Genomic DNA, 18047 nt, shown 5'->3' with positions numbered 1-18047 from the left:
CCCCCACGGCGTCCGGTCCGGCCCAGCCCAAGCAGCAAGGGTAGACGGTCGAAGCTGCTGCGGGTCAGAAACACCGAGGCGCGCGCGGTGCGAGCCGGTGGCAGAACCATGGCAGGCGGGGAAGACCGCGGGGACGGGGAGCCAGTATCAGTGGTGACCGTGAGGGTGCAGTACCTGGAAGACACCGACCCCTTTGCATGTGCCAACTTCCCGGAGCCACGACGGGCCCCTACCTGCAGCCTGGACGGGGCCCTGCCCCTGGGTGCTCAAATACCTGCGCTGCACCGGCTGCTAGGGGCGCCACTCAAGGTGAGAGGGGCGCGGAGAAAAGTTGGGGCGATAGGGAGTTCAGAGTCCGCGCCCTGAAACCCGATGGGAGGGGCCTCTCAAGAAGAGGCTGGAGCGTGTACTCAGGAAAAAACTTGAACTGGGATCCCAGGGTCCACGCCTGCGGGCGGCGGAGACTATCAGCTTGTGGTCTGCATTGTCTTGGCTTCCCCTCGAAGTGAGGCCCACCTAAAGAGGTGCTCGGTGTCCTTTTGCTGCGGGTCTGCCAGGGTGGCTGTCCTGGGCTGAGTGTCAGTAATTGTTCGGGATGTAACAGACCCAGGAGGCGGAGCTAGGGAGGGACCAGCTTCCACCTGCTTCAGGTGAGAGGGTTGCGGTGTATCAGGAGGAGGGACGGATCCAGGGCGGGCCACTAGAGGTGAAGTGGTATCTGGAGGCTGGGTGTACCGGCCAAGAAGAGACTGCCGGGTGAGAGGAGTCCACGGGAAGCGATCAGGCCCGGGTTACGCGGAGCGCGGGAGGCTGCACAGGGTGGAAAAGCCCTTTGAGTCACCGTCCCCCCACCCCCGAGTACACCCGCGGCTTGTGGCCCGCGCCTGGAAGGGAGGGGGCGGGCCCGGCTAATTTTAAACCTCCGTCCTGCCCTAGTTTGCACGGGCCCCAAGGCCGACTTTGCACAGTACTGGAGAGGCCCATTTCCAGATGGCCGGCCAGACCTCCCCGCCACTCGGGCTCGCAGCCCACAGACCCCCTCAGGCAGCCCTTCCGGCGCGCTGTTTCCGGGCCAAGACTCCCAGAGGCGCCCTTTCATCCCCTGGGGTTCCCTGCCAGTGGATTGGTTCTGAGTAGTTAGGAAAAGCCTTGGGAGTTGGTGGGGTGCCTCAGCAGGACACCGAGTTGCGCAAACATGCCCCCTGGGCTCGGGGTCTTCCCTGGAATGTGCCCTGGGCGCCAGGCCCCCAGGCCTGCATTCCTGGAGCCTTGGCCAGCCCCGCCTCCCAGCAGCCGGGGAGGGGTGGGGAGACTATGTCTGGGGAGTGGCGTGCGTCCCTGCAGAGCCCGGCTTCAAGGCCACAGCTGGAAGGATGCAGCATACTGCCCACCTCCCGGAGTTTTCGTGCATCCCCATCTTGTCCTGCCCTATTCACAGGAGGAGACTGAAGTGGGCCTAGAAGTATGTCCAGCCAGAGCCCACCTGCCATTCAGTAGGTGGGATAGGGAGAAAGGGGTACAGAAATGAGGTAGTTCTTCATCCTGGAACTACTTCAGAAACAAGGCTGGACTACTAGAGTATGGTATTCTTACCATTCTTCCCATTCTGGAGCAGGACCTAGCTCTGACACTCCTCTTCACAACCAGGGTTAGGCCTGGGAGGTCAGCTGCAGAAAAGAGGTTCAGAACCATCCCTTCTGCCCCTTCATTTAGATACCTGATCTCCTGCATGTGTTTAGTATACAATAGGAATCTGGGTTTGATCTCTATCACCACAGAAAAAGGAAAAAATAAGACCAAGTTCCCAACCTACCAGGTGCCCTGACCTTTTCTCTTTTCCTTAGCTAAGGACATGAGTTGCATGGAAGAATGTTAAGTCCCTCACATGCAACTCTGCTTCCTGGTCTGTCCCCTTTCAGGATCTCCACCTGGAGTACTGAAGACTGTCCCATCCCCTACTAAGAGCCTTTGGGAACCTTCAAGCTAAGTTACCACAGTGTTTGGAACCAGGACTCCCTGGAGCTGGCAGCTTTTCCAGGAATGGTCAGATGCACTGTGATGTGCTTGTCCCAAATATAAACTGTGACCACAGACCCAAAATAGAAGGCTGGAGGAAGAGGGACTGTGAATAAGATGGGGCAGGAACATCAGAGAGCTGAGGAAGGGGGGAGCAAGGCTCCTCCTCACAGGAAATGTCAACAACTGGTTCCTCCCCTAGTCCTTTAAGCTGGTGCACCAGAAGCCCAGACATAACTCAGGCCTACCTTGCTAGCCTTCCAAAAGGGAGAGATGGCCTAAAACCCAGGCATCACTGTCCCAGGCTATAGGGCAGAAATAAAAGGGAGAGGTTGCTTACCCACTGCTGTTTCCTGTGTACAGTTGTCAAGCAGAGGACAGGACACAGCCAAGTGACCTCTGCCCTCCCACTCTGGAGCACTGGTCCATCATCCCTGCACACCCTGCGCCCTCCCTGGTTGTGTATAGAAGAGGGCCCACTCTCCCAGGGACTCTGCCCTGACAACCTACTGAACCTAGAGTTCCCTGGGGACTCCCTTTTTAAACCATTTCAGAGCTTGCAGGTCTGAGAAAGCCTTGCTCATTTCCTCCAAGTCTAGGAGGAAGCTCCTGTCCTCAGCCTCTGACTCATCTCCTGGCCCTGGTTGGTGGGGGGAGCCTGACAGTGCCTTGGGCCAGGCTAAAAGTTCCCAGGCGGGGGGGGGGGGGGGGGGGGGGGTGGGGGGGGGTGGGGGTGGGGTGGGGGCCTCAGGAGTGCCTTTCTCCCATATATGTAAAAGGCTGTCCCAGCCCAAGGACTTGCCCCCACCCCAGAGAGAACTGGCTCTTTGGTGTCTTATCTCTTAATCCAAAGCTACTCAGTTTTGTCTTCCCTTCTAGAAAGGGCCTTAGGAGCCTCCTCTGAGCCTCAAAGGCTTTGTCACATCTCGGATACCACCACCTTCTTCCTAGGCATTGGGCAGAGGACCTGAGGTGTTTCTCTGACCTTGTTGCAAGGGCTAAAGGAGTCTCCTCTTTGTGGCATCAAGGATAGCTGGTCATTACCAATAATTTTGTTCCCCCAGATTAGAGTAGATTAGAGTAGGACGGGGGTGGCTTGGTGCCAAAATATGTCCTGACCCTACTCCAACCCACTCCAGCCCTGTTTACCTCTCAGGAGCCATTATGGCAAGGGGGCTCAGGTATGAAACTGACCTTCTAGGTTAGGGACTAACTGAAGGGGTCCTTGAGAATTCTTAAGGGGACTGTAGAGTGCTCTGGTGATGAACTGAGCTCTTTCATCCCCTAATATGGGAGTCACTTTGAAGATTAAAGAAAATTGGGATGTGAGCATGAGTGGTGACCTGCCAGGCTTTCCTGTGACATGTTCCATCTCCTGGTCTTTCTGGGCTAGAGAAACTGAATTATAGAACCTAGATCCTTTCAGAAGTAGATTTTGTGACCTCAGTGACTAGCAGCATATTGTGTGTGTGTGTGTGTGTGTGTGTGTGTGTGTGTGTTCATTTGTGTTTCCTTGCTAGAACTGGGAGGACCAGTTTGGGATATTTACAGAATCCAGGAAGCTGAGGGGGCAGTATCCAGCCCTTGGCGATCCTGCAGGCCCCAGCCCACACTCCCACTTTCCTTTCAGAGTTCCCTGGAGCACTTTTAAGTCCCATCCACCCAAGATCTGAGTCAATTAGCCTTGGTTCCATTCAAGAGCAATTCATTTTCTTTCTGAGCCTTGGTTTCCTCAATTGTAAAAAGATTATCAGGATAATCAAATGAACTAGGCATCCACACAGTGGAGGCAAAACAAATGTGGATTTCCCTCCCCAAAGCACATCCATGTCATCTCATCCATGTCATCCAGGAAGTCTCAGTCTAACTAGAGACAAGATAAAAGGAAAGGAGGGTCTTCAGAGCACAGGGTCCTGTGTTTATAGAAAAGGAGTCAAAATAAATAATAGGCCAATTATTTCCTAAAACAAAAATTCTTCAGCATGTAATTCTGCCCTCTCCTCCATCTTCCTTGCACTCTATTCCTGCATATTCATTCTCACCCGAATATACTTTTATAAAAAGTATTGGGGAGCTAAAGCTAGTTCTGTTTGGTGCATGTCTGTAATCCCAGCAACTCAGGAGACCGAGCAAGACAAGTTCAAGACCAGCCTCAGCAGCTTGGTGAAACCCAATCCCAAAATTTAAAAACAAAACCACCCCATCAAAACCCCAAAATGTAGCTCAGTGGTAAATCCCTGGGTTCAATCCCCAGTATCAAAATGGGGGGAGGATAGACACCATCTTCCCCTAAGCTTTATCCTGTATATAAAACCATGTGTAAGGAGACCTGGAGTGTAGCTAAGTGGTAGGGCACTTGTCTAGTGCATGCAAGTCCCTGGGTTTGATACCCAGCATTGCAAAAAATAAAAAAATTAAAATTAAAAATTAAAAAAAACATATGTAGTCAATGGGTTTGGGCTGCCAAAAAAACCTGAGTCTGGAGAGTAAATAGAAATGTGGGCTGAAGGCTGAAGTGAGGGGCTAAGCCTGGAATGGGGGAGGGACTCCATCAAAAGACAGATACCAGAGAAGTGAGGAAGACAAGATCCAGAATGGAGCTGAGAATATGGGCCCATAGAGTATGCTGACCCTAATCATTGTCAGCAGGGACTAGGTTTGGACTTGCTCAAGCCTGGCCTAGCCCCAGGGTGTTAGAAACAAGGTCCAGAGGCTTAGCTTTCAGAATGGTGACCCCAGGAAGGAGCCAGGGGTGTGAAGGATAAGCACCACCCTGGTGGCAGGAAGTCTCCCCTTTTTGCTGCCTGCCTGATTCTAGCCTGCCATCCCCCACCTCCACCAGGACAGATAGCTGGGGTTTGGGGAACACTGTCTTGGATGCATTAGGCTAGGTATTACTCCTGGACCTCCTCCCAGGAATGGAACCCCGGCAGGACTGGACAGGTGAAGTGGCTGAAGAGGCCTAGTTTCTTATCATAGAGGAAAGGGTTAAACTTGCCTGAGGAAGCTAGAGGAGATGGACCACTTAGCCCCAACAGGTATTCTGGAGGAAAGGGCCATTCCTTGCTCACTTGGGATGGGAACACACAAGAGTTAGTGCAGGAGGAGAGGACAGCATTGCCGGCTTAACCTCTGGGGATGTGCTACTTTAGCCTGTGCACAGACATGCCTGACCATATACCTGGGTGTGTGAGTGGTTACCATGGCTAATATGATCAACCTCCAGTGTTACCACATCTGCTCCTCCCCTTTCTTAGCACTCATGGAAGTTGTGATTCGACATTTATTGTGAGCTTTTTCTGAGTCAGGCCTGACTGTCTTCCCTGCTGGGTTGGAAGGATGGGAAGGCCGAGAGAGAGGCACTGTCTGGTTGCTACTGTGTCTTCTGAACCTAAAACAGCCAGGTTCATGAATGTGTGTGATTTGGAATGACTAGGAGCAGGGGTTGTGGCTCTGGGGTATGTATGTTTCTCTAAGATCCCAGAATACTCCAGTCCAAGGTGCAAGGAGATGGGGCTGGGCTGGGCTGGAGTTTGGGAGTAAGCTGCTGAGTCGCTGGGTGGGAAGAGGGATCATGAGGAATGTGAAGGTGGCCTAAACTGAGCTGGCCCTGGGTGAGATACTCTAGCCTTAGTGTTTTGATACACCCTCTCAGGCCTATTCTCAGTAGGACCTGGAGAGGATGACTCTGCTCCCAGGGAAGGGACAGAGGCCAGGCCCGCCCAAGGCGCCCTGGGAAGGGCAGGCAGCCAGGCAGGAAGTGGGTTAGAGAACAGGCTGGAGTGTTTGTCCTATGTCCCATGTCCTAAGCAAGGGGGGAGGGTGTCACCCAAGGGCCCTATAGGGGTAAACTGCCAGGAAGGAGCCAGATCATATTCTGAGGCAGGAGTAGGGGTGCAAAGCAAAGACAGAAGCTAGGGCTGGATTTCCTTTCCCCCAAGGGACCAAGGGCAGCTGGAAGTCCTTGGGTGGGGTCCAGATCAGGGCAGGGCAGGGCAGGCCAAACAGCAGGACAAATGTTGGATTTGACTTGTTCAGTGAAATGGAGACCATAAGACCTCCTGGCTTTCCAGAAGCAGGCTCTTCCTGGGCCATAGCACCTCAAGGGTCAGAGTCACTCAGTAAAGGGGACTTTGCATAGTCTTGCATGCCAGCACTGTACTGTGGGGGAGGTATCCACAACAAGGCACAATGCTGCTCTCAGAGTGTCTGGAGTCTCCTCATTCTGGCCTCTATAAGGTGTTTCTGAAGGGGCTAAGTGCCATGCCTGGTGGCGGTGGAGGTAAGTCAGGCTTGAGGGAGAGAAACATGGAAAGTGGATACATGGATGGAGCACATGTTTTCCTGTTACAAATGCCTGTTTCAGGGCCCTGTGTAGACTGACTGAGTCAAACCCTAAAATCTGAGGTCTAACTAGGACCATTATAACTGTAGTCCCCTTGGGAGAAAAATAAAGCAACTAAGGCCTAAAGGGTCTGGAGAGTCTATGTATCATCCCCTGTTCCTCAATATCTTACTTGCAGAGATGTTCCCAGCTCTGTCAGCTGGGTTTGCACCTCACTGCATGCTTAACACTTTCTTCCTGGGCTTCAATGCCTTGTAGCTATAGCTTATCACCCCACATGCTTGTGAGCTTCCTTGAAGGCAAGAACTTCCTCCCATCTTCTCTCCATGCCCCTTGTTCATTTGTGTTCATTAGTTCAACAAGTATTCAGTGAGCACTTACTATGTGCCAAGTACTGTGCTAAACTTTGCAGGTACAGCAGGGAGCAACATAGGCAAAGTGCCTGAACCTAGTCAGTGGGGAGGAAAACTAGTGTCATGTCAAGGATATGATAAGATTATGTGGGATGCCTCAGCAAGGAGTGTATATATGGAGTTGGGTGGATTGCCTAACATTGGCTGGACAATTCAGGAAGGCTTTCCAAAAGCGTTATCTTTGGATCCTGAGTCCAAAGCCAACCTTAGCAATGGCGAGGTGCTGAGCAACTCAGTGAGACCCTGTCTCTAAATAACATACAAAATAGGGCTGGAGATGTGGCTCAGTGGCCAAGTGCCCCTGAGTTGAATCCCTGGTACTGTCCCCCCCCCAAAAAAAATAGGTACTAACCAGGAGAGGAGATGGCACATACAAAGGGCAAGAAAGCCTGGCACCTGAGACAGAAGGGCTCAGTTCCTAGAAAGTACTTGAGAAACAGTTGCTGAAGGAATGTACAGCTACAGTGGAGATGCTTGTGTGCCTCTCTACCACACCTCAAGTGGAAAGTAAAAGGTTATAGGAGGTTTTGTTCGTTTGTTTGGTGCTGGGGATTGAACCAGGGGCACTTTACCACTAAGCTATATCCCCAGCCCTTTTTATTTTTATTTTAAGACAGGTTGTTGCTAAGTTGCTAAGGTTGACTTCCAACTTGTGATCATCCTGCCTCAGCTTCTCAAGTCTCTAGGATTATAGGCATGTGCTACTGGGCTGGCAGGTCATCAGGCATAGGGTCTTTATACATACCTTTGCCACCTCTTCCCCAGCTGCATTAGTCAATTTTGTGTTACTATAATGAAATACCATGGCAATTAACTTATAAAAAGATAAAAAGCTATTTTTGGCCTATGATTCTGAAGGTTTGAATCCAAAATGGATGGCCCCCATGGTGAGGGTGGCACATCATGGCGAGAGTACTTAGCCATGTAAGCAATTTGCTTACATCTCATGGACCAGAAAGTAAAGAGAAATACTGGATTGGCTGCGGTCTCATAATCCCTTTGAAGGCATCTTAAGAGCCTTACAAAGGTGGTGACTCATCACTTCTCAATAGCCCCACCCTGAGGACCAAACCCTTAACACATGGACTTCAGGGGACATTCAACATCTAAACTATAGCACCAGCCTTAACAGCTATTCTTCTATCCTCAGCTGGAGGATTGTGCCCTGCAAGTGTCTCCCTCTGGATACTACCTGGACTCCGAACTGTCCCTGGAAGAGCAGCGAGAGATGCTGGAGGGCTTCTATGAAGAGATCAGGTTAGAACTGATAGAGCCAGGGAAGCAAGGAGCCCTTCCCCATCCTCCACATGAGCTAGGATGGGTCTGGTCCAAGTCCCCACCCTTGTCCCCACCAGGGGCTGGCTCAGATGTCAGCAGCTGAGACACTTGATCTATAGCCCGGGCCAGAGGTCACCTCCTGGGGTGCCAGGGAACTATGCCAGGGGAATCCCAAAGCTTGGTCAGTGTTACTTGCTGCCTAAGATGAATGCAGGAGCTCTCCCACATACCTAAAATACCTGTGTTTACACAAACCCTCCTGTCTGGCCAAGCCTTGGGCCCTTGGAGTAGTGGTTGGGAAGGAAGGAACTGGGCCAGGGATTGGCATGTGGAAGACTTTTGCTGCATTAGTTCAAGGGGTGGGACCCTGAGGAATGGGCTGGGAGCTGCTGACTAGGCTGCTTGATTCCAGCAAAGGGCGGAAGCCCACTTTGATTCTGCGAACCCAGCTCTCAGTGAGAGTCAACGCTATCTTGGGTGAGTGTGTCCAGCAGTCTCCCAATATCCCCACCCTCATAGCCCAGTTGGTCCAGTTTCTTTCAGGCCTGTCCTGTGTAAGACTGGACAGAGTAGATTGGAGACTGAATGTGCCCCCTCTTGCCCTCCCCTGACCTCTCCTCCCAGGGCCAGGACTAATGCCACAACTAGACTGCAGTGGTGGCAGTAGTGGGAGGTACCCAGAGTCAGGGACTAGAGAATACTAGAATCTTCTTTGGTGGGAGGTTGTTGTTGTGTTTTAGAGGAGGAGGACTGTCACCTTAAGGGTTTCATGCCTACCTACCCCTTGCAGAAAAATTGTATGGGTCCAATGGCCCTGAGCTCCGCCGTTCCCTCTTCTCACTGAAGCAGATCTTCCAGGTGAGGCTCAGAGGTGGGCTGGGGGTGTGGGTGGCCAGCCCAGACCTCCCTAAAATCCCCTGTGGTGCCACCAGGAAGACAAGGACCTGGTGCCTGAATTTGTGCACTCAGAGGGACTGAGTTGCCTGATTCGTGTGGGTGCTGCTGCTGACCACAACTACCAGAGCTACATCCTTCGAGGTCAGCCCCACTCCTTCCCCATGACTTCTGCCCCCACAACCCCCACCTCTGCTGACCTCTTCCATCCCTGTATCTGCAGCACTGGGCCAGCTGATGCTTTTTGTGGACGGGATGCTGGGGGTGGTAGCCCACAGTGAGACAGTGCAATGGCTGTATACACTGTGTGCCAGCCTGGTAAGTGACCCTTTACCCATTCATGAACCCTTCTCCCATTGCTTATCTGAGCCTCAATTTCCTCTTCTGCAAAGTGGACCAAAATGGAGCAAGTCTGGGGCTCCTCTAAGCCTAGAAGGCTTTTCTGGGCCTAGCCCTGGAGCCAGGTCTTTCAGCCTAGACTATTCTTTCTAGGTTTAACCCCCGGAGCCCTTCCCCCTTCCTACAGGAGCTAGCAGAGGTCTGTCCCAAACCCCACTCACTTGTAGTGACATCTTCCCATAGTCTCGCTTGGTGGTGAAGACGGCCCTGAAGCTGCTGCTTGTGTTTGTGGAATACTCTGAAAACAACGCACCGCTTTTCATCCAGGCAGTCAACTCTGTGGCCAGCGACACCGGTCAGAGTCTGTCCCTTCCTCTGCCTCTACTCTGAGCCCTCTCTCCTGCCTGTTCCCTGCCCCCCATGACTACTCCCCTTTCTGTGTGGCAGGTGCTCTTCCCTGGGCTAATCTGGTGACTATCCTAGAAGAGAAAAATGGTGCCGATCCTGAGCTGTTGGTGTATACTGTCACCCTCATCAATAAGGTGTGGGTGGGGATCAGGTGCTAACTATGGGGCCCTGGGGCTGCTGACCTGTAGTCCCCACCAGCCTCTGCCTTGGCTTTCTATCCCTATTCTCCAGACACTGGCTGCGCTCCCAGATCAGGACTCCTTCTACGACGTGACAGATGCACTGGAGCGGCAGGGCATGGAGGCACTGGTACAGCGCCACTTGGGCACTGCGGGCACTGATGTCGACCTGCGCACTCAGCTTATGCTCTATGAGGTGAGCCCAGAGTAGGAAAATGGGAGGGAGAGGTACAGTTCCCCATTATGCCTACGGGGCCTCACCACAGGCTCACGCCCTGGCCTACCTCTGCTAGAGCGCTCTACGATTGGAAGATGGAGACTTGGAGGAAGCAGCAGTCACTGCAGCTGCAGGTGGTCGGCGGGAGCGGCGAAAGCCCTCTTCAGAGGAGGGCAAGAGGAGCCGCAGATCTCTGGAAGGGGGAGGCTGTCCTGTGCGCGCCCCAGAACCTGGGTAATTACACGCCTTGGTAGCTGGGGAGGGGTGAGTCTGCCAGGCGTGACCCAATCGGCTGACAGGCCCGACCTAAAGCCCCGCAGGCTCCGCCTCGCCGATAGGCTCCGCCTCTTCCACCAGTCCTGCCCAGCTGATAAGCCCTGCCTCCAGCCCTGTGGGCCTTGCCTCTGGGCTTGGTACCTTGGTGAACCTTTTTCCTGCCATTTCCATGGCGCCCTCAGTGGGCAACTCCTGTGAGAGGAGCATCTACAAGTAAGTAGGAAGATAGAGGTGGCTCCCAGAGCCCTATCTCCAACTGTCCCTCCACTTTGTGCCCCTCCACGGGCCCTCAGCCTCCTCTGCCCAAACGCGTGCTTTCTCTCTTTCTTTCCAGACTTCACCAAACTGCTCCCGTTTGGTAAGTGACTGCAGGGTGTGGGGTTCGGCTCTGTCTGGACCTCCTTCTGTGGCTTCTCTTTTATCTCCTTCCGACATTCCACCTGTTTTTGCCTCTTGTTTTGTCTCCCTACTCCCTTTCTTTCTGTTTCTGTGTCAGTCTTGTTCGGCTCTTTGACTCTCCTGCACCCTGTCCTGCTTCATGTCAGTCTTTCCCCTCCCCTTACAGTGTCCTCATGTCCTACCTCCTCCACTCCTTCCTCTTCCTCCCAATATCCCTGCCCAACCTCTGTGTAAGTGCCAGCAAATGGACCTTGAGGTGGAACCAGCACCACAATTACCATTTCTTCCTCTCATCCCCCTACCCAGGGCCCCTGAGAGCCCACCCGTCCCCCAGTCCCCTACTGGGCAGGCCAGGCTGGAGTAAGTACAGAGGCCAACCTGCCAGGCCTGCCATGTGCTCAGGGCTTCAGCATTGCTTCCCCAGGTTCCACATGCCCCCTAGCAGCCAGAACTGGGGGATTCTCAGACCTTGCTCCTGCCACCAGATTAATGCCTCCATAGTAACCCAAAGAGCAAGCAGTGGGAAAGCAGTTCACTGGGGTCAGAGTGGTCCCTGTGCTTCAATAGTGAAACTTTAACAGCTTAGACCAGAAATGGGGATAGGGATACCCAGCTCAGGAATAGGGCAAGGAGGGCATCTAGGGTGCCGTGTGGTATGTGGGTAGTGAAGCAACCTAACGCTGTGGGAAGGGCAGTGACAGGGACCAACAGAGGCTGGAGGAGCCAGAATGGAAACATTGGATAGCATAAACTTAAGTGCCTACCCTTTCTGCAGGCAGGCAGGCTGTAGTGCTCAGAAGCTGCCAGGCAGGCCAAAGGAGGGATAGCTATTCCCTTCTGCTCAAAAGTTCCTTATAAAGTCAGGATAGTGAACAAGAAAGTTGCAAGTTAGATGTTAAGTAGAGCTTTTCCCTGTACTTTGACATAGGAATGTTGGGTTGGCACTACTAACTTCCCAGATGTGGAGAGTTGAAAAGGGGCTTGCCTTGAGGGGACAGGGGTCTGCTCAGCGCATGGACTATTCCCTGTGCCTGTGTGTGCCTGCAATTGGGGGCAGTGTCCAGGAGCTCAGCAAGGCATGTGTACCACCCTGGAATGCACTTGTGTCAGACACCATCACTGACAAGTATCTCCCCTCAGAACCCGGTTCCTGGAAGGTGTGGCAGCAGCAGAAACAGAGAAGCAGGCTGCATTGGCCCAGGGCCGGGCAGAAACACTGGCTGGGGCCACACCAGATGAGGCTGATGGACCCCCAGGTGAGTAGACAGGTGGGCAGAATCCAGAATCCCACCCTTATTGTGCATAGAGGGCAAGATGCCAATAGCTGCTTCTCTTTTTCTAGGCATCCGGGAACTATGGGACTCCTCAGAGCCAACCCCTGCACCCAGAACCCCCCAGAGCCCTGTCCCTCGAGTCCTGCTCCAGGCCCAACGGAGCCTTGAGCTGGAGCCTAAGGAACCACTGGTGCCACCAAGCCACAAGGCCGAGCCCATCCAGGAGCTCCCAACCCGTACACCAAAGCTCTGCATTGGGGACCTGGACTTCTCAGATCTGGGGGAGGATGAAGACCAGGACATATTAAATGTAGAATCTGTGGAGGCCGGGAAAGGGGCTCCACCCCCACCTCCCCCACTTCCCCTGCACTCTGGAGGCTCCCCACCTCCTCCCCCTCCACTTCCCCTGCACTCTGGAGGCCCCCCACATCCTCCTCCCCCACCTCCATCCTTCTGCCCATCACTTCCCCGCTCAGCACCCGATGGCCCAGCCCTCCCCACCAAGAGGAAGACTGTAAAACTCTTCTGGCGGGAGCTAAAGCTGGCTGGGGATCACGGAAAGTCTGGAAGCCGCTTTGGGCCCTGCACTACCCTGTGGGCCTCCCTGGAGCCTGTCACAGTGGATACAGCCCGGTTGGAACACTTGTTTGAATCCCGAGCCAAGGATGTACTTCCTTCCAAGGTAAATACACCAGAGATGGGGAAAATCAGAGTTCAAGGGGCTGAAATAGTCCCTCATCTCCCACATGGGGAAACCAGGATAAAGAGAGGAGAAGGACTTGTTTTGGGCTCTCTTAATAAAGTATTGACAGAGCCCTAACTAGAATCTCAGCTTATCCCAATGTTTTATGTGTCCTGGGTTCCCATTTGTAGGATCATTAAGCCATTCAGAGGAATACCTTGGAGTGCTCTCAAGATTGCTGCCCCAGCTAATCCTTTCCCCAATCTTTCACTGCTCTTCCCCCCATCTTATAGAAAGCTGGTGAGGGCCGCCGGACAATGACCACAGTGCTGGACCCCAAGCGCAGCAACGCTATCAACATTGGCTTAACCACTTTGCCACCTGTGCATGTCATTAAGGCTGCCCTGCTCAATTTTGATGAGTTTGCTGTCAGCAAGGATGGCATTGAGGTGGGGATACCCAATGGATATGAAAGGGAGGGTGGGAGATCTGGCCATCTTACTGACATTTCTAGTCCCTCTGGTGGTAGGGATGGGCTTAACATATCTGCAGGGCATTTGCCAGACCCTGGGAAATGACTATAAGAGTGAGAGATGACTAAAGGAGCATGAGGCCTCAAGCTAACTGTGGAGTGGTGGTTGCATCCTCAGAAGCTACTGACCATGATGCCCACGGAGGAGGAGAGGCAGAAGATTGAAGAAGCCCAGCTGGCCAACCCTGATATACCCCTGGGCCCAGCTGAGAATTTCCTAATGACTCTTGCCTCTATTGGGGGCCTGGCTGCCCGCCTACAACTTTGGGCCTTCAAGCTGGACTATGACAGCATGGAACGGGTATCTGGGTCATAAAGTGGGACAGGTAGTGGGGACAGGTAAGCATGATGATCATGAGTCTAAAGCCCTTGGTTCTCCTACACCAGGAAATTGCAGAGCCACTATTTGACCTAAAAATGGGAATGGAACAGCTGGTGCAGAATGCCACCTTCCGCTGCATCCTGGCTACTCTGCTGGCTGTGGGCAACTTCCTCAATGGTTCCCAGGTAAGTGAGAGCACATGAGGATTAGAGGTCAGGGCTCTGGAGCCAGCCAGGCCCTGGCTCAAATGGAGTCTTTCAGAGCAGTGGTTTTGAGCTGAGCTACCTGGAGAAGGTGTCTGAGGTGAAGGACACGGTGCGCCGGCAGTCACTGCTGTACCATCTCTGCTCCTTGGTGCTCCAGACCCTACCTGATTCCTCCGATCTCTACTCAGAAATCCCTGCCCTGACCCGCTGTGCCAAGGTTAGCACCAGCAAAAGATTTAGTTAAAATGGGCTGGGGCACAAGCGAGCATTTCTTCCTTGGGTTGGCTCCTCCCCCTTTTCCCTATTTGGGCTGAGCTAGGGTGTGCTCCAGCTACAGGTGTGTGAACTATGCTCTGCCTCTCTTGGCCAGGACACACCTACTCAGTCTTTTGAGTCTCAGTTCAGCTGCCACTTCCTCCAAGAAGCCTTCTGTCTCTGTTGCATCAAATGGGCTTGTCTCGCATATTAGATTGAACTTTTGGAGAGCAGAAGCCAAATGTTAGTTGTGTCCCTAGGCCCACAATGGCCAGTCTGGCAGAGGCAGCCTCAGGCAACCTGTTACCTTTGGGGTAACAGCTCATGTACCCACTTGCTTTTCCAGGTGGACTTTGAGCAACTGACTGAGAACCTGGGACAGCTGGAGCGCCGGAGCCGGGCAGCTGAGGAAAACCTGAGGAGCTTGGCTAAACATGAACTGGCTCCAGCCCTGCGTGCTCGTCTCACCCACTTTTTGGCCCACTGTGCCCGCCGTGTTGCCACGCTGAGGGTAGTGCACCGCCGTGTTTACAACAGGTAGGGGTATGGGCCCCAAAGAAGCAAGACTGCCACCACCATCTCTCAAAGGGCAAGCAAGACTGCCCATCCCTCCCCCACTCCAACCTGCCTAGGTTTCATGCCTTCCTGCTCTACCTGGGCTACACTGCACAAGCAGCCCGTGAAGTGCGCATCATGCAATTCTGCCACACGCTGCGGGAATTTGCCCTGGAGTATAGGACTTGCCGTGAACGAGTACTGCAGCAGCAGAAGAAGCGAGCCACTTACCGTGAGCGCAACAAGACCCGAGGACGCATGATCACTGAGGTAGTTACCCTTCTGAGTCTTGACTGCCACCCTTTGGTTTCCTTCCCCTACTCTCAGCTCATCCTTTTCTCATCCTCAGACAGAGAAGTTCTCAGGTGTGGCAGGGGAAACCCCCAGCAATCCACCTGTCCCAGTGGCTGTGGGGAGTGGACCAGGACAGGGTGATGCTGACAGTCATGCCAGTATGAAAAGTCTGTTGACCAGCAGGCCGGAGGACACCACACATAGCCGTCGCAGCAGAGGTAGACCTATAGCTGCTGAGGGGAATGGGTAATAAGGCCACCTTGACCTGACCTCCCTATCTGGTCTCCCACAGGTATGGTCCAGAGCAGCTCCCCAGTCATGCCACCAGCAGTGGGACCTTCCACTGCACCCTCTGAAGAATCTCCAGGCTCCAGTTTACCCAGTGACACATCAGATGAAATCATGGACTTGCTAGTGCAATCAGTGACCAAGAGCAATCCCCGAGCAGCTACAGCTCGAGAAAGGAAGCGTTCCCGTGGCAACCGTAAATCTTGTGAGTACCCACCATAAGCCCACTGCTTGCCGGAACCCCATCATCCCCCTCCAACCCTACTCTGTCCCTACAGTGAGACGAACACTGAAGAGTGGACTTGGAGATGACCTGGTGCAGGCGCTGGGTCTGAGCAAGACTCCTGGCCTGGAAGTGTGAAGGTGCTGCCTCAGGAAATCTAGCTGGATCCCAGCCTGCAGCATAAGAGACTACAGAGCAAGGAGAACCCAAAGCAGAATTCTGGTCCCAGAACCCAGTGTCCAGGGACTGACCAGTACCTTAAGCAGTATTAGGTGTGTGTGTGTGTGTGTGTGTGTGTGTGTACGCGTGTGCACACATGAGCTCATGTGTGAGCTCCCTACTTGCCGCAAAATAAAGTTTTCGTAGCTAATTTCAGAGTCTTTTTCCTTTCAATGTCCCCCCAAGCTGAGCCTGTAGCAAGAGGGAAATATTATAAGACTAGTTCTTCCTGCTTTGTCCCTTATTAACTCACACACACACCCATTAGCCACATTCTAAGACATTTATTCAACAATTCTATACCTCAGGCTGCTTTTGGCCTGGACTAGGCTCTCATTGCTCCAGGCACTGAGGCCATGCAACCCAGTGCCCAGGAGCCTATGGCCACAATTTCAATGGCTATAGCCGCTTCATCTGCCGCCGCTCCTGTCGGCGCTGCCGTTTCTCGTTGTGCTCCGGTGCTGGGGTCCCACTGTCTGCTGTGAACCAGGGTCCCAGCACATTCACCCATAAGAGATAAAGGGCCCGGCCTGGAGCCTAAGAGAAAAGATAACTTGAAGTTGGGGCAAAAAATGAAGGATAGGGAGGGTTAGATGCCTTTTGTAAGGAAACCCTCAAGCCCACATACCAGAAGCCAAAAGGACCAGATATAGAGGGAGAAGCAGCTCAGAACCTGCACAATAGCTGTCAGCAGGATCACATCCTTAAGGTGCCTGTGGATAGAAGGAAGGTTGCCAAAGACAGTAAATGGGCCCCATTTTGTTTTCCTTCCACTTTCTTCAAGTTGCAGATAGCTGTGAGCCTTAGGTTCTCTGGGCCCCAGTGCCCCAGCCCTGGGGCCGCTCACCTGGGCTGGCGGTGGGGGACACTCACTCTGCCATGCCCTGTTCCATGTTGAGGTCCATGCCACCATCCATCAAGGCCCCATCTTCAGAAAAGGCTGCCCGAGCCATCGAGCTCATAGAGTGGTAGCTGGCCCCATATACTGCCAAACTAAAGCCAAGAGCCATCTGCAGAGCGAGAATAGAGATATCAAAACCAACCACTGGACCTATGCACTCATCCACTTTCCAGGATGAAGATACTTACCCAGGCCCAAAATGAGGCAGATGAGTAGAAGACAACCAAGGTCACAAGGCAGTAAATGGCCTACAAGCAAACAGGATCAGGCTGGGGTCAAAAGATGCTTCAAACCATGGGCCTCCCACAACTGTACCTAAGAACTAGGTCAGGCTATGGGCAGAGCCAGATTGTTCCTATAAGACTGGAAGAAAGGCCTTGCTTCCTGAGGCTAAGTACCAAGACTGTCTTCTGAAACCCAAGCCAGCCCAAGAAAGAAGCCCTTATGTATCTACAATGGGGAAGGCAGTGAAGTCTAGCTGGGACTCACTTCATTATTATTTGTTTGTGTTTTGCTTTATTAGCACAGAACCTTATTCCTGAATCCTTTCTCATTAATTTCTGTTTGCCAGTGTCCCACACGCCTGGTGCTGGAGATAAAACCTAAGATTATGTGCATGGCTAGACAAAGATTCTACCACTGAGCTACACTCCCCAGTCCCCTCTCATTTCTTTTTGAATGTACTTCTTTGGAGTCTTAGCTGTCACCACCACTCCTCACCAGAGCTGAGTACTGTGGAGGTATGAGTGGGAAGATTAGAAAGGCAGACACTTACGTTGGCCCCCAGTATGATCCTCAGATAGAACTTTAGGGTCTCTCTGTTCTCTTCAAATATCTGCTTCTTCCCTCTGGTGCCCACTTTGCCCTTGGGCTGCAGAGGAAATATGAGATGCAGTCAGAGCTCTTCTCAGCCTCTCACTTCCTCCACCACCCTGGTTAGCTACAGTGTCCCATCTGCATCTCAGCCAGGTCCCCACGGTCCCTGGGATGTCCACTCCTCCTCCAGTCCATACTGTCTAGAGCTGACACCATTTTACAGCATCCCCAGCTCCGATTGCTTCCTGCTGGTCCTGAACAATCGAATGCTAGGCTTATGCCTTCTCCAGCTCCCCCCAGCAAGGCCCAGCTTTGGGCTGACAGCACCTCGAGGGCACTCTTGAGTGGGGTTATATGGTACCTCTCTCGGGCCTCTACTGGATTGCAGATGTGAAAATAACGGCGAAATAACACACCCCCTCTGGTACTAGTTTTGGTGTGGTCCTGCGCCGCCATCTCTCTCTCTCCCTTCAACACCCTGCTCACTCTAGTATAGTCCACTCATTGGATAGTGCCCCCCTCTGGCACGTCCCGCATCCCTTGATGTCCCTCTATTTTCATTCTCCAGGCCACGGGAGAGATTTGCCCATGTGGACCCCGCCCTACCCGTCCTCCTTACCGCCATGGTGCGACGCAAATACCCAGGCAGGGAAACAAGGGCGAGCGACCAAACCAGACGGTGGGTACCACATCGGCAACGCTTAAACTTCCGGTGC

General features: G+C 53.1%; 2 protein-coding genes across 7 annotated transcripts; one reads left to right on the top strand and one right to left on the bottom strand.

Moving 5' to 3' along the window:
• Positions 1–25: 25 nt before the first annotated feature.
• On the top strand, positions 26–15770 carry Fhod1 (formin homology 2 domain containing 1). Of its 4 annotated transcripts, XM_076837803.2 has the most exons (24): positions 26–309; positions 7925–8031; positions 8465–8529; positions 8843–8910; positions 8985–9090; positions 9170–9264; positions 9529–9640; positions 9733–9827; positions 9925–10068; positions 10166–10323; positions 10402–10578; positions 10700–10723; positions 11071–11124; positions 11905–12020; positions 12107–12720; positions 13014–13169; positions 13371–13553; positions 13640–13759; positions 13836–13997; positions 14382–14572; positions 14668–14860; positions 14940–15102; positions 15177–15377; positions 15451–15770. In XM_076837803.2, the coding sequence occupies exons 1-24, from the start codon at positions 109–111 to the stop codon at positions 15531–15533; spliced, it is 3588 nt and encodes a 1195-aa protein (XP_076693918.2). In that variant the 5' UTR covers positions 26–108; the 3' UTR covers positions 15534–15770. The 4 variants fall into 4 exon arrangements, with proteins under 4 accessions (XP_076693918.2, XP_076693919.2, XP_076693920.2 ...); XM_076837804.2 differs by lacking the exons at positions 10700–10723; positions 11071–11124; XM_076837805.2 differs by lacking the exons at positions 10402–10578; positions 10700–10723; positions 11071–11124.
• A 113-nt stretch (positions 15771–15883) lies between these two features.
• On the bottom strand, positions 15884–18044 carry Tmem208 (transmembrane protein 208). Of its 3 annotated transcripts, XM_076837807.1 has the most exons (6): positions 17951–18044; positions 17291–17386; positions 16704–16763; positions 16488–16624; positions 16243–16327; positions 15884–16151 (listed from the first exon to the last, which is right to left on the bottom strand). In XM_076837807.1, exons 1-6 carry the CDS (start codon positions 17954–17956, stop codon positions 16014–16016), a joined length of 522 nt encoding a protein of 173 aa, XP_076693922.1. In that variant the 5' UTR covers positions 17957–18044; the 3' UTR covers positions 15884–16013. The 3 variants fall into 3 exon arrangements, with proteins under 3 accessions (XP_076693922.1, XP_076693924.1, XP_076693925.1); XM_076837809.1 differs by lacking the exon at positions 15884–16151 and having other exon boundaries at positions 16257–16327; positions 16462–16624; XM_076837810.1 differs by lacking the exons at positions 15884–16151; positions 16243–16327 and adding an exon at positions 16379–16426 and having other exon boundaries at positions 16462–16624.
• Positions 18045–18047: the final 3 nt, after the last annotated feature.

Source organism: Callospermophilus lateralis, chromosome 18 (assembly GCF_048772815.1).
Source record: "Callospermophilus lateralis isolate mCalLat2 chromosome 18, mCalLat2.hap1, whole genome shotgun sequence".
NCBI lineage: Eukaryota > Metazoa > Chordata > Mammalia > Rodentia > Sciuridae > Callospermophilus > Callospermophilus lateralis.
This window is presented reverse-complemented; position numbering and strand designations above follow the sequence as displayed.